Source organism: Rhinolophus sinicus, chromosome 14 (assembly GCF_057876585.1).
Source record: "Rhinolophus sinicus isolate RSI-liver-muscle chromosome 14, RSI-T2T, whole genome shotgun sequence".
Lineage (NCBI taxonomy): Eukaryota > Metazoa > Chordata > Mammalia > Chiroptera > Rhinolophidae > Rhinolophus > Rhinolophus sinicus.
Window position 1 is genome coordinate 174,973,096 of NC_142514.1, and position 24,197 is coordinate 174,997,292.

General features: G+C 47.3%; 1 protein-coding gene and 1 pseudogene across 1 annotated transcript; one reads left to right on the forward strand and one right to left on the reverse strand.

The window, feature by feature from the left end:
• Positions 1-4,805: 4,805 nt before the first annotated feature.
• LOC109453661 (ATP synthase F(0) complex subunit C2, mitochondrial pseudogene) lies at positions 4,806-5,735 on the reverse strand (annotated as a pseudogene).
• A 3,322-nt stretch (positions 5,736-9,057) lies between these two features.
• Positions 9,058-23,126, forward strand: F2 (coagulation factor II, thrombin). Its single transcript, XM_019743675.3, has 14 exons — positions 9,058-9,212; positions 9,591-9,751; positions 10,430-10,454; positions 10,702-10,752; positions 12,069-12,174; positions 12,282-12,418; positions 13,595-13,909; positions 14,251-14,382; positions 14,528-14,654; positions 15,133-15,300; positions 15,788-15,961; positions 16,204-16,385; positions 22,637-22,707; positions 22,863-23,126. Exons 1-14 carry the CDS (start codon positions 9,134-9,136, stop codon positions 23,004-23,006), a joined length of 1,872 nt encoding a protein of 623 aa, XP_019599234.1. The 5' UTR covers positions 9,058-9,133; the 3' UTR covers positions 23,007-23,126.
• Positions 23,127-24,197: the final 1,071 nt, after the last annotated feature.

The following is a 24,197-nucleotide window of genomic DNA, read 5'->3' on the forward strand; positions in this document are numbered from 1 at the left end:
GGATTAAAAGGCCAGAGACTGAGCTTAGCTCACAGCTCACAAGTCTGTCAGTCAGGCTGTAGGTTGTTTAGGTGGCTTTTCTCACCGCCAAGGGCTGCTGACAGACACCAGACTCATTGGAGGTGGCTAGGGAGGGCCTCGTGTCCCCTTCTGTGTCCCTGGCCCAGAAGTATCCAGTTGAGGGAAGGAGCGAGGAATTGACGCGTTTTGCATCTACTGCAGCCTGGACTGCGGTAGGCGGTGGGGGGCCCTTCACAGAGACTGATCTGGGGGTGCAACGCCTGGGGTAGGAGTTCGAAGAGGAGCACGGCCTGGGGGTGGACGTGCTTCATGGGGTTTCACTCAGTCGGCATCAGGCAGGCGACCCCAGGAACAACACTGACAATAAACCCTCAGCCCTTCCTGTGGGCCTGTCCTGTATGCGAGTTTGTTTAGATAATTCTCATAGCAACCCTGTGAGGTAGGTGGTAGTATTCTTATTTTACAGATGAGGAAACTGAGGAACAAAGCTTTAAATATTCTTCTACCCAAAGTGACAAAGCTACTAGGTGGCAGAGCTGAGATTCAAAGCCACAGAATCTAGCACTGGAGTGAGGCTTTTAACCTCCGCTCTCTGCTGTGCCTCGTTTGGGCTGCAAGGGCAGGTGGGGTGTGGGGAGCTGCATATGAAAAGCCCCATGATGAGAGCCTCGTGGGTGTGAGCACCAAGACCAGCAGGGCTGCAGCCAAAAGAATGAGGGGAGGGGCATGGGGACAGGTCACACAGGCCTCGCTGCAGGAGTTGGGACTTGATTCTCAGGACATTGAGGAGCTCCTCAAAGCGTATTTAGCAGGGGAACAACATGGGCAGATGTGTGTGTGAAGAGACCCCTGGGGAAGGTTGGGGGGTGGTGTGCAGTTGTCAGGAAATCAATTAAGAGGCTACTCAGGTGGCTGGGAATGGGGTGGTAGCAGTGGAAATGCAGAAAAATGGAGTCATTCATCCGGCAAATATTTCTTGAGCACTTCCTGCATGTTAGTACTTAGGGATCTAGCAGCGATAGTCTCTGCTCTGGCATAGGCACATTCTAGTGTGGACAAACAAACACGTCAGACTGGTAAAGGCAGTGAAGACCAGTACTGCCCTCGGGAGAGGTTCAAATGGGGAGTGTGCTTTTACAGAGGGTGGTCGGGAAAGGCCCCCTAATAATGTGACACAAGCGGAGACCTGCACTGAGGACAGGAGTGAGCCAGGTTTGTGTCTGCGGAAGGAGTGGGATTCCCCGCAGACAGAATAGTACCAGCAAAGCCCAGCGAGTTCCCGGAAGAACAAGGAGCCGAATGACCAAAACAGAACATGGAAGGAAAGGATCAGTGGAGAGAAAAGCCACACCTTCCAAAGCCTGAAAACCAGCTGCTAATCCTAAGGTTTACTCAGCCAATCCTGTTTTTTTGGAGCCTGCATGAGTCTCTGTAGGTCCTAATCTTTTCCAGCTCCTGTTTCAGGCAGGGTCATTTCAACTCAGGTGACTGCTCAGCGGTGTCTGCCCAGTATTGTTAGGGGGACGTACTCATTGCTTGAGATCAAACTGTGAAGGGGAGTGGGGATGCTTTGGGTTGCTGGGGAGGCCTGTTGACACCCCACAAGAATCCTCAGGCCCAAACAGGGTGGGGATGCTCACAGCCCCTTGCCACATCCTCCACATAGATGGAGAACTTCCCCCGCCATTGAGGCTTTTCCTGGTGATGCAGAGCAGGGACAGATGAAAGCCAGCAAATTGGAAAGCACCTGGTTTGGGAGCCTCTGCTCTGCCCACACTCTTGGCTGAAGTGACAGTAGGCATCGGCGAGCCTTGTCCAGGCTCTGGGTACAGGTGAGAAAACAGGCCTAGAGAAAAGTCACTTGCCAAGGCAGGAGACCAGGCAGCGGCAGAACCCGGACAGGGCCCAAGCCTTCTGATTCCTAATTTAATGCTCTTCCAGCTAAAACTACAGTGCAGTGACTGTTCTCTGAAAGGCTGGTCACTGGAATATATTTTCCTCCCTAATTTCAAAATGATTCTTGTTCATCATAATGCCGAAAGACCGTCACACCCTACTTCTGCATTCCTCCATCACCTGATAGTCACTTGGAACAATTCGGTGTATGTAGCTCTGAATTTGAATGCTGCTTCCTGCACTAGGGCAAAGGTGCCATGAAAATGTTGCTGGATGCCTTTTCACAGATACGAGTTAAACCACACAGTGTTTATAACTGCCGAACCAAACATCAGGAAGTGCGGATCTTTTGTCCTGATTTGCAACTTTAATGGTATGAGAAAATCTTAGGAAAAATTTGAATCATGTTTAGGGACCTGTAAACAACGTAAAGCATCTTAGACTGTAATGAGTTCCATCTCTGGACAGGTTCAGGTATGGACCATGCTCTGCCCTTGACTAGCTGCATAAACTCAGGCAAGTTACTTAGTTTCTCTGTGCCTCAGTTTCTTCATCCATAAAATGCACATAAATATGTACCTACCTCAGTACTGTGTACCTGGCACATGGTGAACCATCAATAAATAATAGCTGGTTATTAATAGTATTGTTTTTTAATTATTAGTTTCAGGTGTACAAAACAACATGATTAGACATTTAGGCCCCTCACAAAGTGTTAATCCCACCAACCCTACCACCCACCTGACACCATACTAAGTTATTACAATGCCATTGACTATACTGTACATCCCATGACTATGTATACAGAGGGTGCCAAAAATACGTATGCACATTTTAAGAAAGGAAAACTATTAACATTGTAATAATATATACCGATAAAAGATGAATACAAGTCATGTTTGACTTCTGCAATGACAAGAGGTGCTTAAAGTGGTTACCATCAGCGTCCAGACACTTCTGATTACAGCGAACTACTGCTTGAGCAACGTTGACCAAAGTGTCCACTTGTATACATTTTTTTGGCACCCCCGGTATATTTAATTACAGTTGCCATTCAATATTATATTAGCTTGAGATGGTTATTAACATTATTGCAATCAGTCCTACATTGGAAGACAAGCACAATTAAGTACAAGTTTCCTGTAGGTATCGCTTGCTCGGGACAGGCCAGCGTGACTCACAATAGCTCTGTACTGGGGTTCATGTGCTCGGTATACTTCATCGTACAGGGACGCCGCACTCTCCCAGAATCTCGGGATGAGGGGCATGTGAGGAGAAGAGCAATGGTCTGAGGCAGGCGTCTGCGTCTCAGTCCTGACTTTACCACCAACTCTCTGTACGACCTTAATCAATGAGCTTCTCCACTGGGAGCCCTCCATTTCCTCATAGGGTGACATGGGGGAAATTGGACCAGATTACTGGTTCCCAGTCTCCGCTTCACCGTGAAACCCTTTTGCTAACTTTTTGTCTTTTATGGATCCCGTAGTTTAAAAGATTTCTATTAAATAGAAATTGACTTATTTTTTTTTTAATCAAAATAGAAAACTGACCAGATTGAGAAAAACGTACGGTAATTAACAACTCAGAGACATAATTTCAGCCAAAAGGGAAAAACATTATTTTTGTCTTAGGATAAATTTACAATTTTGAGGTTTTGTTTTGTTTTGTTTTACAAGCAAAAGGAGAAAGCCACTCTGTGGTATATGCATAGAGTCCTAAGCTTTGAAATGTCTGGATTTAATAATATCTGATCTTTCTTCTAGCTCTGAAATTCTCTATGTCTTGGAACATAATTTTACTGTTTTCAGTGATTATGGAGCTTTGCCTCATAACATAGTGTTGGTCTCATCCATGATTTTGTTTGACACCAACATGTTGGGCAGAAACCAACCCCTCATTGTGGCTTTGCTCTTAGAGGGAAATATGGTCCGCTTTATGTGTGCAGGCATATGTTTGTGGTGAAAAACAGGAATGATGTGTTCAGTTACATGGTACCCACTGGGCCCAGAAAGTTCCAAGGAGAATGGTTCCTAGAGGCTGGGGATTTGTATTGGACCGTGAAGACTAAGGGTGTGCTGGGTCTATTGGAGCCCTGCACCCCTGGTGGTGCCACCACAGCCTGGCAGATCTCTAGGATCCTTCTAGAACCACTCACAGAAGGGATGCTCTCCCACAATCCTCTCTGCAAAGTAAAGAGTATTCACCCAAGAAAACATGGAGACTATCTAAGAAGAATTTACTTAATACTTGCCATACTTGTTTCATCTGTTTGTTATAAATTCTTCAGTATAATCTAACTCATGAGAATTTAAAAAAATATAACCATGTGTCACATAATACTTAACTATATTAACAATAATGCGTTCCTATTACTGAGATCCAAATCTATATTTAAATTTTTTGTTTGTCAAAAAAAGTCTTTTTACAATTGATTTATTCGGAAAACTAAACTAATCATGGTAATTCGATTTCCTTTGTGCATTTGGTTGTTAGATTTCTCTTAGGTTTCCATTATTCTGAACAGTGTCTTTCACCCACCCCTTTTATTTCCATGTCATAAATTTGTCAGAGAAACTGGAGTTATTTGTCATGTCAAGTGTCCCTCATTTCACCACCATGTGGTGGTGTCTTATTCTTTTATCATCTATATTTCCTGTAAACTAGTAATTAAAGCTAAAGGTTTGATTTGATCCAGGTTTGCTGTTTTAGGAAGAACCCTTCATAGCCAGCGTTGTGTATTTCCAGTTTTATCATCATATCACATAACAGTGCTGTTTATTTAGTGCTTACCATGTGGCAAGCATTGTCATACTTCACAAACATGTTTTATTTGGGGGGCAAATAGTTTAATTGTTTTGTTTTTCTAATACAGTATTTGTCTTTCCTCGGTCAAACCCTGAGCCTACCACAGTATAGGAAAAGGAACATACAGGGCAGATGAGACGGGAGAAAGAACTATGGGAGGTGGAGACGGCTCCTTCACATAGTAAGGATGAGAAAGGCCGCCATCAGGCAAAAGAGCTGCAGGGCCTCAGAGGGCAAAGCCAAGAATGGCGTAGGAGAAAAGCTGTTGCTTCGAAGAAGGGTTCCTGGCATAACGAGTGATGAGGCTCCCAAACACGGTCCCAATTCCAGCCCCAGCCCCAGCCCCAATGAACTTGGCTGCTGTGTTGATGTCCCTTGAAATGGCGCCTGTTTGGAGGCTGCGGCTAGAAATAAGTGCGGTCAGAATATGTGGGGCTGCCAAGCTGCTGAGGCTCTCATCTGTCAGTGTCTCGGGTCGTTTCAACACCACTACAGACAGTGACTGGCTGGCTCAGCAGCTGATTGGTGCTCCTGACCAGGGGGTGGAGACAAGCCCTGCGCAGGCGCACATTTTCAGGGGATGAGGGGCTGTGGCAGGAGAGCTATTCTCAGAGCAGAAAAGAGGACTAGTTTAGTTTTTATTTAATAATGATAAACTTAACTCTGAATCCAACTAGACCTGGAGGGAGATAAGGATGGAATCCAAAGAACTGCAGCAAGCAAGAACACGAAGATTACAGGATAGGAGAGCTGGAGCTATTCTCAGGAACAAAAGAAATCTTTGGAGATAAGATAAAAACAAAATCAAACTGAGAGGGGCCTCGAGTCGTCTTGCTGGTCTTGCCGTTCCTGGATCCAAAGCGCCCCTTGGCTTCTACAATATGCTGCCGTCTCTCTCCTGGCCAGAACCCCTGCTTGCCATCCAACCCATCAGTCTTCACCGTGCAGATGACACACTGGGAGCCATTTGGGTTGGGTCCAGCATTTGTCATGAATGAGATGGCAGGACCCATATTCTTCAAAATGAAGTTCTCCCCCTAGATAGACTTGCTGCCAATACTATTATGGTGTGTAAATTCATCACCCTGACAGGTAAACCCAGAAATAAGTCTAGGAAAGCAGGAACCCTTATAACCGAATCTCATCTTCCCAGTGCTCAGAGAACTGAAGGATTCTGCTTTGGAACATTGTCTGCAATCAAGAAGCTTGAAGAAGTCATGGCACAACAAGTTGCCCGTTGATGGCCGTGTCTACACGGGGCCTTGGCAAGGCTGCAACTCCAAATAAGAGTCAGCAAAGAGTCCATCATGATCTTACTTAGCTGCGAGTGAACATTGGTATAATTCTGGTGTTACAGATGGTGAGACCAAGGACTGGCCTCCCAAACTAGTACTGTCTTCCGTGCTGTGGTGCTGGTCTGTCAGGACTGGGATTTCTGACAGTGAGGAAACAAGGGGGCAGCCCCCCCCCCCAGCCCCCGAACCCTCAGTAGAAGAGGTGCCGTGCGTTACGTGTTTTGTCCTCCCTGCCAACACCCCACACTCCTCCCACACCTGCCCCTTACCTGTTCTCCCTCTTCAGGTTGAGTCAGCAGTGGCCCAAGCTGGTCCTCAGAAAAAGGAGGACCACTTACCTCCAGGCAGGAAGCATGAAACCACACCTGTCTTCTCTCCGCTTCTCAGGAGCCCTCTCCCTTTCTTTACTCAACATGGAATTTTTAAAGAAATTAGTGAGGTGAGATCTTTTCACCATTCCAGTCAAAAAAAAGGGGGGTGGTGGTAGGCTCAATGTCATGAGGAACAGGGATACAAATTAAAACCACAACGAGAGGGGGCCGGCCCGGTGGCTCAGGCGGTTAGAGCTCCATGCTCCTAACTCCGAAGGCTGCCGGTTCGATTCCCACATGGGCCAGTGGGCTCTCAACCACAAGGTTGCCAGTTCGATTCCTCGAGTCCCACAAGGGATGGTGGGCAGCACCCCCTGCAACTAAAATTGAACATGGCACCTTGAGCTGAGCTGCTGCTGAGCTCCCAGATGGCTCAGTTGTTTGGAGCGTGTCCTCTCAATGCCAGTTCAACTCCCACAAGGGATGGTGGGCTGTGCCCCCTGCAACTAGAAACGGCAACTGGACCTGAAGCTGAACGGCACCCTCCACAACTAAGATTGAAAGGACAACAACTTGACTTGGAAAAAAGGCCTGGAAGTACACACTGTTCCCCAGTAAAGTCCTGTTCCCCTTCCCCAATAAAATCTTTAAAAAAAAAACACACCACGATGAGACACCTACATGTCCATCAGAATGGTTAATACAAAATGGCTGGATAATATAAGGTGTTGGTGATGATATGAGCAGCTGGAACCCTCAGACATTACTGGTGACAGTGTAAACTAGCACAGCCACTTGAAACAATTATTTGTCACAGCAACTTAGGCGAAACATACACCTACCGTATGAGCCAGCAAATCCACTCCTGGGCCTGGAGCCACAGAAACAAGTGCTTATCAGCCCCAGAAGACTTGTACGGGATTGTTCATAGCACTCTTCACAATAGCGCCAAACTGGAAACTAATCCCAGTGCCCGATCAACAGGTGAATGGAAATAAAATGTTCTATAGTCATCCAATGAGAGACTACGCAGCTTTTAAAGGAAGGACTGCTACACACAGTGTGGCTGAATCTCAGAAACGTGCTGAGCGAGAGAAGGCAGACACAAACAGGTATATGCTGCAGGTTTCCATTTAGATGGAGTTCAAAAATAGGCAGAACGGGTCTGCAGTGATGGTGGTTAGAATAGAGGTTCTCTTAGGGATGACACAACGGAGGCAGTTGGGGGCTGGAAATGTTCTCTCTCAATCTGGTGGTGGTTACATGGGTGTACGCATGAAAATTTGAGTTAAACACTTAGGATTTGTTTTAACATTACTGTATATACATTAAGTCTCACCTTAAAAAATAGAAGATAAGAAATATATAACATAAATATGTATAAATCTAAATGTAGGAACTGGGCGACCCAGGAATTAAGCTGATTCATGGGAGTCCTGGTCCCCAGTTCTCTGCATTGGGAAGAGCCCTCCCTGTGATTTCCCAGACTGTACAGAACCGCAGTCCAGTCCCTGAATGGTCAGGCCTGAAGGACAGCGAGGTAAGAACCTGTGTTTCTGCTCTTTGTCCCTCTGTCCTACTTAGACCTAGGACTAATATTTACCTTGTGTACTGTAAACAGGAAGTGGGGGAGGGCGGGAGCAGGGCTGGGCGAGGGGCAGTGTGGGACCACCAGGTGCTGTAGGCTGGCCAGGCCCACAGGGGGAGCAGGAGGGGCCCCACCGTGAGACCCTGGGAACTGGGCTGGCCCCTGTTTCCAGAAGCCAGGCAATAGGTCCTAGGAGATGAGAGGAAGCAGAACAGAGGCCCAGGAGGCCTGGCCCTGACACCTCCTCCCGGGCACCCACTGCACACAAACAGTCCTCCACAGCTCCCCAGGTGGGCGGCAGGGGAAATGGGACCTTCTTTCAGTGGCTGAGAGGCTGAGAGCAAATGTTGGCTGTCCCTGCCCCAAGTGTGTCCTAGGGCAAGGTGGGCAGCACTTTACTGACCTCACCCTGGTCTCTACTTTCTTATATCTGTGTGTGGGAATCACACAAACCTCCCCGTTGGTTTACATCCATGTACCTACTGATCAGTAAGCACTTTCATGGGCTTTCCATTCACAACCTCGTTTAATCTCCCCATCAAAGTACTCTTCCCATGTACAGATAAGGAAACTGAGGCACACAGAGATTAAAGCAACCGTCACCATATGTTAGGATTGGAAGGAGTTGGAGAGACCTTGTGACCCCACTGGCACCAGTTGGTACATGTTCAGGGAAGTGGGGGCTGGATGATGATGGTTACATTGGTCTTTCCTTTGGGACTTCCTCCCAGACCATTCATCTCTGGTCCCAGGAGGACCTGTGCTCCCAAATGGTGGGGTGGACTACACTGTTTCCCAGAAAATAAGACCTAGCTGGACAATCAGCTCTAATGCGTCTTTTGGAGCAAAAATTAATGTAAGACCCAGTCTTATTTAACTATAATATAAAACCTGGTCTATAATAATAATGTAATATAATATAATATAATATAATATAATATAATATAATATAATATAATATAATATAATATAATATAATATAATATAATATAATAGCATAATATAATAATACCAAGTCTTATATTAATTTTTGCTCCAAAAGATGCATTAGAGCTGATGGTCCAGCTAGGTCTTATTTTCTGGGAAACACAGTATCTACTCACTTGTCCCCATGGCCCTGACCTGCTGACCACTTCCTCTCAGCTGATTTCTTCATATGAGTTTAACATTAACCTGCGAGGTCAGGATGAGCCCTCCGCGTCCCAAGCCGACACACTATGGCGTACGTCCGAGGCCCGTGGCTACCTGGCTGCCTGGCCTTGGCTGCCCTGTTTAGCCTTGTGCACAGCCAGCATGGTAAGGGGGGCTTGGAAGCTGGAATAGGCTGGCGGACTGGGATACGGGCCCATGGCTGAGGTCCCCTGGCTCGATAGAGAACACAGAGCCAGCCCGAGGTGGGCTTCAGCCACAGTATCCAGCTTAGGGAAGGAGTCCAGTGCTCAGGGCTGGCCAGACAGTGACGACTTCTCTCTTGCCATATGGGGAGTGGACTGGGGTGACCCATGAAAGGAGGGGAGCTAGTGGGCTACCATTAGCAGGCTTTCAGGTCCTGCCGCCATCCCAGACACCCCTTTTCAGAAGCCAGCAGGCCAGGCCAGGCGTGCTTCCTGCCCCCATGATGGCCAAGACAGCCAGGCTGCCTCAGGCCACGGTCCCACGCCCCTCCTACTGCAGTGTTCCTGGACCCTCAGCAAGCATTGTCGCTGCTCCGAGTCCGACGTGCCAACAGTGGCTTCCTGGAGGAGATGCGCAGGGGCAACCTGGAGCGAGAGTGCATAGAGGAGCAGTGCAGCTACGAGGAGGCTTTCGAGGCGCTGGAGTCGACCAGTGCCACGGTGAGGGAGGGAGGGCCAGGCTGCTCTGAAGAAGGCCGGGGTCCCTCCAAGTGGGCCCGACTCTAGGAGCACAAGTGAGGGGAGCGAGGAGCATCCCGGCTCTTTAACCTAATTCTATCTCTGGGCCTCATTTTACTGGCTGCTAAGGTGAACAACCTGTGGACCTTGGAGGTCCAGATGTCTGGTCTCGGGGACTGATAAGGCTCCAGGACATCGGGGGGCCTCTCAGGCTTCAGACATCTGTCTACCTCAGGATCTCTGGAGCCTCTGCCCCCGTGGCCTCTCCGCTTCAGCTTTTCTGCTAAGTCTCTGCAATCTTGGGGCGTGGGACTCTGGTGGGGCTGGGAACCCTGGGCCTAGGCTCTCTGTTCCGGGAACCCTGCAACCTTTCCCTTCCTTGGGGCTCTGCCTGAACCCCACGGCCAGCACCCCATGTCCCCTCTTCTCTAGTCTACCCACCCAGGGGAATCCCTTTCAGACTTGGGTGGGGGTAGGAAAGCTTTCCTCTCTTTAGTGGGCCGGGGCATTTGGAAACAAAAGCAGGAAACTGCCACAAACCTTCCCAGAGTGACCAGGGTAAGGGAAAGAGAAAAGTATAAGGAGAAGACATAATGTTTACTAAAAACCAAAACACAACAGCGTCCTGCCATAGCCTCATGCTCAGCCCTTGCTTTTCAGGATGCATTCTGGGCCAAGTACACAGGTGAGCGCTGGGAAGGGTCTGCTTCAGGAGGAAAGCCCTGGGGACCCCACTTAGAGAATGTTCTACTCTAGAGAATCTGGTCCATCCAATCATCCACCCCCACCCACACCTCTTCCCTCCCTCCCATCCTCCCTCCGTCCCTTCCATCTGTCTGTCCATCTCTCTGTTTCTGAATGTCGTCCCACCCTTTACTTGAGCCCACCTTGTCCCTACCCCAATTCCAAAGGTGTTTCTGGGTCTTTTCCAGCTTGTGAATTGGTGAGGAAACCTCGAGAAAAGCTCGTTGAATGTCTGGAAGGTGAGGAATCGATGTGGGGGTGGGAGGTCAGGATATGAAGGGGACAGCCTGGGAGGAAAGCAGAGGCGGTGTGGGTCAGCAGGTTGCCCAGCGGCGGCAGCCCCCAGCTTCTGATTCTGCCTTTCTGTTCTGCTGTCAAGGCTATTTTGCACCTGGCTCTGGTAAGATGATTAATGTTGAAGGAACAAATGAATGAATAGATAATGAATTAATTAATGTTCAAGGCCTCATTCTCATCTGAAGCCCTGTCCATGCCAGTCTTCCCCATGTCCCCAGGGCAGAGCTCCGAATATGTCACATTCGTTCTCCAAAACCTTGAGTGGCTGCCCATTGCCGCCAGCATAAAGCACCAGCTTCTTAGCCTGGCAAACACTGCAGGTTCTGCCTTAACCTCCCCTTTTAGCCTTATCTTCCATTGTACCAACCGTGAACCCAGACCCCCAGCTACTCTGACAGCAAGCTCTTCTCCGAACATGCCAAGATGGTCCTACTTCCTGCATCTTCCTTACATTGTCATCTTCCTACTGAAAATCTCCCTATCCTTCAAGGTCTAGTTCAAATGGCACCACCTTGCTAAGCCTTCTGAATACACTGTTAGTGTGACAACAGACCCCTCAACATGAGCTCTTTAATCACTGGCCATATTTTCATTTGTTAAATCACTTATTAACAGACATTTCACTACGCCCCTGCTAGGTGCCAGGCACTATGTCAAGTGCTGGATGTTTTGAGAGAATCAAGAAGCTCACAGTTTCATAGGAAAACAAAACCACAAAACATCAATGTAATTGCAGGAAAAATTCTGTTCTAGGTACCAAGAGAATGCCAGGAGAAGGAGCCTGTAGTTTGCTGACAGAATCAGGGACAGCTCCCCAGAAGCAGCAGAGTTTTACCTGGATTTGTGACATGCATTGATGTACAAACAGGAGAGCATTCCCAGGCAAAGAAAATAGCATGTGCAAAGGCCCTGAGGCACGAGGCGCTAAGATGACAGGACAGGTAGACCAGGGTCAGGTTAGGCCTTGTTCACTTTTTCATCCTGCTAGCCATGAAGACCCACTGAATATAAGCTCCGTGAGGGCAGGACATAGTGATGACTGTCTTGTTCATCACTATGTCCTTAGTACCTGGCACTGCGCCTGTCCCTGTGTCACAGTAAATATTCAGTGACTACTGTTAAATGGATTGGAGTACTGCTGAGTGCAGAGGAGGTGCTGAGTAAGTGCAGGTTAAGAGTCGTGAGCCAGAAGGAGTTTGGAAGGGGTAGATGGAGCTTTGCTAAGACAAAGGGGGGAGACGGACTGGGTTCTCTGCAGGTAACTGTGCTGAAGGTCTGGGTATGAACTACCGAGGGAACGAGAGCTTCACCCGGTCAGGCATCGAGTGCCAGCTATGGAGGAGTTACTACCCACATAAGCCTGAGTAAGTGATGGGCAGCCTGTCTGCCAGCGGGCTGAGAATGGGGGGGGGGGGCGGGCTAGGAGACACTGAAGGGGCACGGCCTCCTGCTGAGCCATTTCTTTTTCTAGAATCAACTCCACCACCCACCCTGGGGCTGACCTGCAGGAGAATTTTTGCCGCAACCCAGATGGCAGCACCAGTGGGCCCTGGTGCTACACCTCGGACCCCACCGTGCGGAGGGAGGAGTGCAGCATCCCCATCTGTGGTGAGCTAGGGGTGACCAGGCAGTCCCTGGCCAAGGCGTCTGCATGGGGCCTGCGACAGGAACCCAGGGCTGGACTCCCGTTAAGTGGGGGTTAGTCATTTACAACCTATTTGGGCCTGTTGGTCAGTGAAACCAGGAGACCAGAGGGAGTTGGCTTTCAGCCTCCCCCTCTCCCTCCCACTTCACTTCCTTATGCTCCAGGCTGTGGCTCACTCCAGATATGCTCTCCGTCTTGCTCGAGGCCCTCTTCCCTCCAGGAAGCCCTCCCTAACTGTTTCAGTCCACGTGCCCTTTCTAGCCCCACTGAGCAAGCCTCATACAGTCCATTCTGTCATTTTTATTTCCCGTGATGTGTCAGTTAGCTATAGCTATAATCGTGCTACAAAACCCACCGAATCACCAACAACCACAAAAGCTCGGGGGCATACATCAATAACCATTTATTTCTCATGTGTCTGAGGGGTGGCTGGGGTGGCACTGCTCATGTGTTTGTGGGGCCCATGAGGTAATCCAGGCTTGGCTGGTGGCTTTGTTTCAAACTATGGGTCCAGCTGTGCTTGGCGCTTTGTGGGGGTTGGGTCCAGGTCTGCTCCATATATACTCCTTCTGGGGCTAAACAGCACCATATTCCCAGGGTGATGGCAAAAGTACCAAACAGTGAGCAGAAACTCACACTGTGTCTTCAGGCCGAGGCTCAGACCAGGCACCATTAGTTCTGCCCGTTTTCCATTGGCCAGAGAAGCCCAGGGTCAAGGTCAAGAGGAGGAGAAAGCATGCTGAAATTGACTTACTGCCCTGTGTAGACACCCTTAAGTGATCCCAGCTACATTTCCTGCTGTGCCTCTATAAAAACACAGAATCTTTCTTTAAAAACTCCAGACAGTCAGTACCAATAGATTACAGATAGCCCTGTAATAGATTACAGGCGGTGAAACCTAGTTACTTTCTCTGGCCTATTATACACCAGACAGTTGTGACATGCATTTTGTTTAAATCTCTCAGTGACCCTACAAGAATGGCATTAGCAACCCCTTTCAGAGGCAAGCAAACTGAAGCCCAGAGAGGTGAAGTTTTTTGAGGTCACACAAGAAGAGGGCTGCGAGGCAGGAGTTCAAATTCTGGCTGCCTGGCTCTATGTGTCGTCCCACTCTGCTCCCTTGCCTTCTCACCCGCCAGGCACAAGTGGCTTCACTGTGGAATTGACCCCACGCTCCCGAGATTCCACGGTGAATGCGTCACCTTTAGTGGAGCAGTGTGTCATTGAGCGTGGCCAGAATTACCAGGGAAACCTGGCAGTGACCATCCATGGGTCCCCCTGCTTGGCCTGGGCCAGCAGCCAGGCTAAGACCCTCAGCAAGGACCAGGACTTCAGCCCGGCAGTGCCACTGGTGGAGAATTTCTGCCGCAACCCAGACGGGGACCAGGAGGGCGCCTGGTGCTACGTGGGCGGGATGCCTGGTGACTTCGAGTACTGTGACCTCCACTATTGTGGTGAGAGGGCAGGGCCTGGGGAGGGGACCTGAGACAGGTGACAAAGCCTGCAGCGAATAATGAGAACAGCGCCTCCCTTAACCTATGGCTTGACACATGAGTAAGTGAGTGCGCTCATTACAGCTGGTCCATTAACTCAGGTGGGAATAGATTTTATCCCCATTTCATAGCTGAGTACAATGAGGCCTCAGGGAAGTTAAATTGCCTAGTAATCCAGGTGAACTCGTGCTCTTAACCTCTACACCAAATGGTCTCCAGTGCCAGGCCAGAGTCTTGGGGAGGTTTAAAGGGTGGGTGAGGAGCGGCGCAGCCCTGTCCCATCTAGAGCTGGGTCCCTGCAGAGGAGCCGATAGATGAGGAGATGGTCGACGACGGGCAGGGCGAGGACCCCGACAGGGCCATTGAAGGGCGCACCGCCACGGAGGAGTTCCAAACCTTCTTTGATGAGACAACGTTCGGCGCTGGGGAGGCAGGTGAGGCGGAGGGGGCGGGGCCGGGGCGGGGCCGGGGGCGGGGCCGGGGCGGGGGTGGGGGCGGGGGCGGGGCCGCCGGGCCACCCGTGGAGGCTGCGCGTGGTCTCTCACCGCCGGGTCTCTCACCGCTCGGCTTGCTCTGCAGACTGTGGGCTGCGGCCTCTGTTCGAGAAGAAGTCACTGGAGGACAAAACGGAGCAGGAGCTTCTGGAGTCCTACATTGGCGGGCGCATCGTGGCGGGTTCGGACGCGGAGTTGGGCCTGGCACCCTGGTGCGTTCCTGACCCTTTACCCGGTGCTGTCTTCACTCGGCCTGGGCCCCCAGCCCAGGGAAACTTCTTGACCCTCACAGGCCCAGCATCTCATCGATTTCTCGCAACAGTCTTTTGAGATTGGGTTTATTACTTCTCACATGCGGAAGGCGAAGCTGGGCTCAGGGAGTTTAAGGGACTTGCCTAAGTGACACCGCTCATGGGTTGCACAGCAGGACTTGAACTCAGGTCTACTGACCCCAGAGCGCTGCTAAACAGCGCAACTCTGGACTAGAAGAAGCTGGGGAAGGGTGCAGAAAGCACGAGGCCACCCCTCGCCGTCACGTGGATGCCCCAGTTCCCAAGGGCGGCCAGGTCAAGCTGGGGTCTGGGCCCAGCGGGCAGGTCTGTCAGTTAGTTTTAAATCTGGGACTTGCTGCTTCTAGGGCTGGTGGAGGGGCAGCTCCTCAGCTATAATGCTTCCTGTTCCCCCTCTTAGGCAGGTGATGATTTTCCGGAAGAATCCCCAGGAGCTGCTGTGCGGGGCCAGCCTCATCAGTGACCGCTGGGTCCTCACTGCTGCCCACTGTCTCCTGTACCCACCTTGGGACAAGAACTTCACTGAGAATGAACTTCTGGTGCGCATTGGCAAGCATTCCCGCACCAGGTACAGAATGGGGGTCCAGGGCTGTCTGTCAGGGGTCTGAGTCCTCCTGAGCGACGGTGCCAGGCTGTGGCGGTACAGCTCCCACAGTAGGAAACCCAGCAGCCTCTGCTGTAGAATCCACGTGGCCATGTCCTGACCGAGGCCTGGAGCTGGGGTCAGAGAAACTAAGACTTTGCAGAGTGCAATCCTGGCCTGCCCCTCGCTCCCCCCCAGACACCAGGACATGGCCTGGGAGTGACTTCTGAATCGAGACTGTTGGGACCTTGCCCTGCAGCCTGCCGTCCTTCCCCCATCTGCCTGGACTGTTTGACTCCAAACTCTGTGCAGCTTCAGTCCAGGAAGGAGCTACCAAGCGCCACCTCACTGACGACCTGCTGGTCACCCTGGCTCCCAGACCTTGAGGGCAGGCAGTTTCCTTCCTCAAGGAACTGATGCCACTTTCTGGGTGGCTTATGGCTTCCCCGTGTCTCTTTTGGGGTCTGCGCAGGTATGAGCGAGGCATTGAAAAGATCTCCATGCTGGAGAAGATCTACATTCACCCCAGGTACAACTGGAGGGACATGCTGGACCGCGACATTGCCCTGCTGAAGCTCAAGAAGCCCATCTCCTTCAGCCCCTACATCCATCCTGTGTGCCTACCGGACAAGCAGACGGCAGTGAGGTGGGGTGCCAAGTGGGGCCGTGGGTGGCCGCCAGCTAAGAGGCCTGGGCTGAGTTCTGGGCTTGACTGTCCCTGTGTAGGCCTTGCAGAAGTTTCTTCCCTTTTCCAGGCCTCAGTTTCTTGGAGCAAACCCACAAGTTCTTTCTGCACTGGTGTTTGAGATTCAGGTCCCCAAGGGCTGGTGCTGGGGCCAGACTCCTACGGGGGTCGGTTCTTACTAGGTCTGTCTCTTTTCCTCAAAGATTGCTCCAGGCTGGACACAAAGGGCGGGTGACCGGCTGGGGCAACCTGAAGGAGACGTGGACAGCCAATCCTACTGACGCACAGCCCAACGTCCTGCAAGTGGTCAACGTGCCCATTGTGGAACGTCCAGTGTGCAAGGCCTCCACCCGGATCCGCACCACCGACAACATGTTCTGTGCCGGTAAGTCCCCGGGGTGTGGCACGGCGGAGGGAACGGCAGGGCCTCGGGGTCGGGGAGATGGAGACAGGTTAGGAGCACAGACCTGTTTAAGTCCTGGCCCCAGTCACTTACAAGCCACATGACTTTGGGCAAAGTTGCTTAACCTCTGGAGGTTCAGTTTCTTCCTCTGTAAAATGGAGATTAAAGCCTCTATTCCAAAAGGTGGTGTGAGGCTTCAACACAACAGTGTATACAAAGTGTTAGGCGTGGTGCTGGTCACTGGTGGTCAGTATGTGTGAGCCCAGATAATGACAAGAGACCATGGTGGGGGAGGAAAAGCCATTCATTTGTTCAGTTTTTCAACAAATATTAATTGAGTGCTTAGGGGTCCAAGCAGTATTCCACGGTCTACAACAAGGACCCAAACAGATGCCTGAGTCCTCAGAGAGCTTCCTTCCTAGAAGGAGGATGGTCGATAAAAGAGATCTAGAATAGCAATCCCTGTTAGGAAGAAAAATGGAGCAGAGTGAGGGAGAGAGACATGGGGACAGAGGTGACCATCTAAACGGACTGGTTGGAGAAGGCCTCTCTGAGAAGGTGGTGTTTGAGCAGAGACTTCTTCACTGGAAGAAGTGAGCGAGTCTAGGGCAAGTGCACTCCAAGCTGAGGGGACAGCAGGTGCAAAGGCCCTGAGGTGGGGGCATGCTTGGCATGTCTGAGGAGGAGCAGGGAGGCCTGAGTGGCTGGAGTGCAGTAAACACAGGAAGGGCAGCAGTAGGTACGGGGAGATGGGTGGGCAGGCAGAGGATGGCCACTTCCCTTAGGGCCTGGAAGAACTTTGGCTTTTATTGAGATACAAAGTTATTGGAGGGTTTGGGGCAGGTGAATAAATGGCCTAACTTAAATTAAAATTTAAAAAACAATTTTAGTATGATTTCAGACTCAGAAAAGTTGTAAAAATAATACAAAGAATTCCTGTATACCATCATCTAGATTCTGCCACCACCACTTTGGGTACGTGTGTATGTTTATATACACATGCACATACACACGCACTGTTTGAGAGCAAATTGTACATATGGTGCCCTTTCACCCATATAATTGAGTATTTCCCAAAACCAAGGATGTTCTCTTACATAACCATAGTACAATAACTAAATCAGAAAACTGATATAATACCATTATCTAATTTGTAGACGTTGTTCAAATGCTTTTCATTTATCCGATTTGCTAATGTCTTTTATAGCAAAAGAAAAGAAAAATGTTTTTCTCATCCAGGATCCAGTCAGGATTAGTCATTGTCTTTAGTTGTCAATCATTCTTTGTCTTCCATGACATTGACGTGTTTGATGAGTACAAGGCAGTGAATCTGTAGATTAGCCCTCAGTTTGGGGTTGAAGTTTACTCAGGGGCAGATTCAGGCTAAGTGTGCGTGGCCTTCTCAGTGCATCCCATTAGCAGGTGTGTGATGTTGATTTGTCGCTAACTGGTGAGATTAACTCTGACCTCTTGGTTAAGATGGTGTCTACATCTGCCAGGTTTCTCACTGTAAAGTTCTGGTTTTTTCTTTGTAATTAATTAATATCTGGTGGGGTGAAATTTTGATACTGTCTATCCTATTTCTCATCAAATTGTTCTCCCAACTATTGGGCTGCCACATGGTGATTTTCTAATTCTGTCATTCCTTCTACATTTATTAGTTATTAATTTACTGCAGGGAAGACCTTTCCTTTCATTCTGTCATTGTGGACTCATGGGGCCTTACTTTATTCCAAGGGTTATAATTTGTTATTGTCATTATTTTGATGTTCAAATTACTCCAGATTTGGCCAGTGGGAGTCCCTGCAACCTGACGTCTGTGACGTTTGGAGATGTCCCTGTCATTCTTTGAATACTTTCTTTCAGCAGAGCCGAATGTTGCTGGTTTGTCCTACTTCCTTTCTAGAGGGGAATGGTATTTAGAAACCAGGATCTAGGTGGTAGGTGTGCACATTGCTGTTGGGCTGTCATTGCTCCTAGGTCCTCGCAGTAGACAGAACCGGAAGTGTGTGTTATGCATAAACTAACATCTATATCTATTCCTCTCTCTCTCTCTCCCTCTCTCTCCTACCTAGCCATCAATCTAAAACCATGAGTTCACATTGATACCTCCCATAGCAATCCAACAGGATTAATTTTAGCTTCCCCCGTTCCACATCTACAATGCTTTGTTGACAGTGAGAAACCTGACTCCCATTCTCCATATTATATTTACTTATTTAATCAATAGTAGAGTACACACTTTGAGAATCACTCATCAATCGCTGTTAAAACAATCCTCCTAACTAGAGTTCAGCATTTCTTTAATTGTTTCTGTCGTTGGCCTGAGGACATGTAGTTAAACTACTATGTTCAAAAGTAACTTGGGTTGGATATTTTTTCTCCTCCTCTGCGTTATTTATTTAAAATACAGTTAGGTTCATTTGTTTTCTATTGTATTCAGTTTTGCCCCCCCCCCATCTTTGTTGTTTTTATTTTGCTTTTGGAGTATTAACATGGTTCTAAAATTCAGACTCTTTGAAACAGTTATACTCAGAGAACTGACACTCCCCTTTCCATCCCATACTCTTCCCACCCCATCCTTTCCATCCCATTTCCATCCAGGCCCTCTAGTTAAGCAATCTCAGTAGTTTGTGGGTTACTCTCCTTGTGTTTCTTCTTGCTCAAATGAGCAGATACATGTATACACTTTTATTTCCTTTTTCTTCCACACAGGGTAACGTATTATAGATATTCTTTTGTACTTTGCTTTTTTCACTTTATATATCCTGGAAATCCACTCCATATTGGTTATAGAGTTTTTCCTTATTCTTTGAAAAAGGTTTAATAGCCACATTATACTCCGTTACGTGGATGTACCCATAGTGTAATCAACAATTTCCTGTGTCTGGGCATTTAGATTGTTTCCAATATTTTGCAGTTGAACATCTTTCCATATGCTTAGTGACCATTTTTATATCATTTTTTTGCCCATTTTTCATCCCTTTCTCATCAATTTTAAGAGTTCTTCACATATTAATATTAGACCTTTGTTTGTGATACATGTTGCAAATATTTTCTTCCAGTTAGTTTTTTTAAACTTTTCAATTTTTTGCCACTCAATTAAATATTTTTATGTAGTCAAATTTATTAACATTTCATTTTATTGCATCTGAGTTTTGAGTTAGAGTTAGAGGAACTTTCCTTATACTCAGGCTGTAGAGAAATTCACTCATGTTTTCTTCTAGTACTTGGTTTCATTTTTCTTATTCTCTTGAGTCATTTGGACTTGATGCTTGTGTATGATGTAAGGTATGGATCAAATTTATCTTTTCCAAATGGCTAACCAGCTGTCCCTACATCATTTATTAAAATTTCTATCTTTGCCCTAGTGATTTGCCCTTCATCATGTATTAGGTTTCTTAAATCTGTTTCTATTTAAAGACATTCTATTTGGTTCTCCTGGTCTATTGTCTATTATATTAAAACATTGTCTTGTTTTAGTTATAGAGGCTTTAGAGTATATTTTAATATCTGGTAGGGCTTGTTGTGTCTTAGTTTTTCTTTTCCAGAGTTTTCCTGGAAATTCTTGCATGTTTGTTTTTCCACATGAACTTTGGTATCAACTTGTCTAGCTCAATAAGAAGGCTTGTGGGTATTTTTATTTGGATTATGTTAAATTTAGAAATTTAGGAAGAACTGACATCTTTTTTTTTTCTTTTCATTGGGAAACAGTGTCTTTTTCCCAGGACCCTTCAGCTCCAAGTCAAGTTGTTGTCCTTTCAATCTAGTTGTGGAGGGTGCAGCTCAGCTCCAAGTCCAGTTGCGGTTGTTCAATCTTAGTTGCAGGGGGCACAGCCCACCATCCCTTGTGGGAGTCGAACTGGCAGCTTTGTGGTTGAGTGGACGCGCTCTAACCAACTGAGCCATCCGGCTGCCTGGGAGCTCAGTGGCAGCTCGTTGTCTTCATTCTAGTTGTGGAGGGCGCAGCTCACTGGCCCATGTGGGAATCAATCTGGCAACCCTGTTGCCCAGAGCTCATGCTCTAACCAACTGAGCCACCCGTCTGCCCAGAACCGACATCCTTTTGCTGTTGAGTCATTTTATCCAAGCACAAGAAACGTCTTCCAGATTGTTCAGGTCTACATTGTCCCTTTCCAGGGGACATTGTCCCCTTGGCATCTTATTTTATATATTTGTGTTTTTTTCCCTCTTATTTTTCTTGAGTAAATTAGCTAGTGGTTGCAAAAACAAACAAAAGATACCTAGGAGTTTGACTTACTAGTAACTTCATTAATTTCTGTTTTTATCTTTAAAAAATTTTTTTTCTTTTGCTGTCTTTTGGTTTATTTTGCTGTTCTCTTTAATTAGCTCTATTGTTTTTCAATTCTGTACTTCATTAATTTCTGTTTTTATCTTTAAAAACTTTTTTTTGCTTTCTTTTGGTTTATTTTGCTGTTCTCTTTCTAGTCTTTTGAGCTGACAATTTATTTTTTATTTTTGAGTAGGGCTATGCATTTTCCTCTGTTCGTAGAAAACACTATGTAGTGTTTTCATTATCATTATTTTTCTAGAAATTCTGTAATTTCAGTTTGTACGTATTCTGCTTTCACCCAAGAGTTGTTTAATAGGTGGTTTTTAAATTTCCAGATGAGAGGGCCCTTTTGTATTTTGATTTTGTTAAAAATTTTGAGTTTTGCTGCATTATGATGAGATTATTGTTTGTAATATTTCTACTTTATGGAACTGATTTGAGAGAGCTGTTTGATTAATTTCTATGAGTGTTATACATGTGCTTGAGGTGTGTAGGTGTGTTCTCTATTATCCATGTGTAAAGCTTGATATATATATTCATAAATGTACCACAACACTTGTCATTTAGGTCATTTATATCCTTATTTGTTTTCAGTTCATTGGAGTTGTCTTATACTGAGTTCAGTGTGTTAAATTCTCTTATTAATGTATTTCTGTCTCCTTACATTGCTTGTAATATACAGAGGGTGCCAAAAAAATGTATAAGCATGTTAAGAGAGGAAAAAATTGAATTAAAATTATGCTGATGGTAACCACTTTGAGCACCTCTTGTAATCGCAGAAGTCAAACGTGACTTGTATTCATCTATTGTTATGGATATATATTATTACAATTTTAATACAGTATTTTCCTTTCTTAAAATGTGTACACATTTTTTTGGCAGCCTCTGTTATATTTTTTACTTTATAAATGTGGTTGCTGTGTTATTTGGTGCACATATTCATAACTTATTTATTAATTGTGAATTGTGGCTTTTAGCATTAAAAGTGTCCTTCATTAATTATTTTCAATTTCAGGGTTACTATCCCTGCTTTGTTTGTTTCCCTCCTCCCATCTGGCAACCATCAGTTTGTTTTCTGTATCTATGGGTTTGTTTCTGTTTTATTTATGTTGTTCTTTAGATTTCACATATAAGTGAGATCATATGGTATTTCTCTTTCCGTCTGACTTATTGTACTTAGCATAATACCCTCTAGGTCCATTCATATTGTCACAATGTTTTCATTTTTTTAATGGCTGAGCGATATTCCATTGTATGTATGTACCAAGGTGTTTTTTTTCTTAGTTTTTTGTTTCCCTATAGAATCTTTGTATGGATCTGTTTAGTTTTCACCTGTTCATTTTGTAGATTTGGGGTTATTTACAAAGGTTTATATTTCAATTGGACTTACTTCTTTTATCTAATAGCTATTTTTCCATCCTCATCTCCATATAAGCTTTAATATTAGGTGTACAATTAGATATATTAAATTGATTTGAAGTTTGGGTGTTCTCTGTATGTTGAAGTTATGTTGAAGGTGTGGTTTTTTTGTGTAGCTTCTGTTGTTGTTCTGCATTGTTGAGGATATGTGGGGAGATTGGATAAGGGCAGCCGCCATTATCCTCGGCTACCTGTAAGTCTGATGTATTTTTAAAGTCCTTCTGCCTGTTGGGTGGAGAATGGATTGAGGTGGGCAAAAGTGGAATTAGGGAAACTACTAGTTCAGGATAGAGGTATGTTATGTGACCAGGTATAGAAGTGGTGAGAAGTGGTTGGGTTTGGGATATATGAAGAGAGAGCTGACAAGATTTGCTGAAGGATTAGATGTGTGGGGTGAGGAAATGACAAGTCAAGGGCGACTAGAAGAGGACAGACAAGGGAACACTCACAGCTATGTCTCTTGGAAGGGGAGTGGCTGGAGAATGAGCTATGCTCCTGAGTACTGCTGTTCTCTCTCAAGGTTACAAACCCGAAGAAGGAAAACGAGGGGATGCTTGTGAAGGTGACAGTGGGGGACCTTTTGTCATGAAGGTAAGCTGGCTTCTCTAAAGGCCAGGAGCTGGTGGGTAGATCTGGGAGGCAGGGTGGGTAGGGAGGGACCCCAGGTGTCAGTAATAGTTACCTGACAAAATAATACGGACGCGACCTTGGACTTGACTATTGGAAACCCCATGTCTCTTCCTCAGAGCCCCTTTAACGACCGCTGGTATCAAATGGGCATCGTCTCATGGGGTGAAGGCTGTGACAGGGATGGAAAGTATGGTTTCTACACACATGTGTTCCGCCTGAAGAAATGGATAAAGAAGGTCGTTGATCGCTTTGGAGGTTAGGGGGCCGCCTGCATTCTAGGCTCCTCACTGCAAAACTACAGAAACTAATCCGGTGAAAGCATTAGTTTTGTGGTTTGTTCCTGTAACTATGGTTCTCAATAAAAGTGACCCACTCTAGGAGCCTCAGTGCTCACAGCGCTGTTCATCGCAGCTCCGGCAGAGCCAGTCCCACTAGCGGATAAAGAGGACTGAATAGAACCCACACTCCTACGGCAGGGCCAGGTGAGAGGAGAGCGGGATTCATAAATGCGCCTAATCATGTTCGGTAGGTCTTTATGTCCTTATTTGTTTTCAGTTTATTTGATCCGTCTTGTACGTACTGCTGTTCCTGTTGGGTGCTATTATTCCTCGGGGGAACTAGGCACTATATACAGCCTAGAACAGGTGTGGGAGTTTCACCTGGTGTGAAATGCTAATAGCTGGTCGTTACCTGGAGGACTGTGTTGAGAAGGGTCATCCCTGAGCTTGGCGGCAAAGAGCAGAGTCGGCACGTCTGCCGTGGGGACAGGATAGGGGGAGGAGCATGGAGGTCACGTGGTTACCATGCTTGGCCTAGGAGCTTCAGCTAAGAGCTTTAAACTTCATGGTTTAAAGTGGGCAGGGAGCGAAGGTAGGTACCTTTACCTCCCTCCCCTCCCCGTTTTCTCCCCTCTTCCCATTTCTCAGTACGTCACGGGACAGAGACTTAGGACTGAGTTCTTTGCCCTCATTCTTTGGTTCTGGTTGACCAGCAAGCAGGGTAAAAACTGGGCTTCAGCGAGCTTGCAGGATCGTGGCAGCCCAGAGCTTTAACCAAAGCAGGGAGAAGGGACTAAGAATCCTAACACCCCAAATCTTTTTAAACAAGGGCACACATTCTCACAAGACCGCTTCCCTCCAACACAGATGTCAGCATTGTAAGCTCTGGGCACTTTGGGTTTTCAAACTAGCTGTGTTAATTCCAGACCCAAGCACAGCCATTCTCTCTAAATAGGTTCCACAACAGCAATGAACTCCTTCAGCTTCCCTTCAGCAAACCCTGCTCTCAGGCTCCGAGTGTCAGGAAGAGAGGCAAGTTTAACTTCAGGCAGCGTAGGGGCCACCTGAAAACCGTGACTGGAATCAAGAGGATTCCTTTGCCATCAGCCTTTCATTTCTTGACCACCAGCTGAGGAAGAGGTAGTCTAGACGAGTTCCTTTGAACTTAATGAC

Coding starts and splice junctions, on each gene's coding strand:
- F2 (XM_019743675.3), top strand. CDS start 9,134: ATGGCGTACGTCCGAGGCCCGTGGCTACCTGGCTGCCTGGCCTTGGCT. Junction 16,386..22,636: donor CGACAACATGTTCTGTGCCG/GTAAGTCCCCGG, acceptor TTCTCTCTCAAG/GTTACAAACCCGAAGAAGGA. Junction 22,708..22,862: donor GGGGACCTTTTGTCATGAAG/GTAAGCTGGCTT, acceptor TCTCTTCCTCAG/AGCCCCTTTAACGACCGCTG.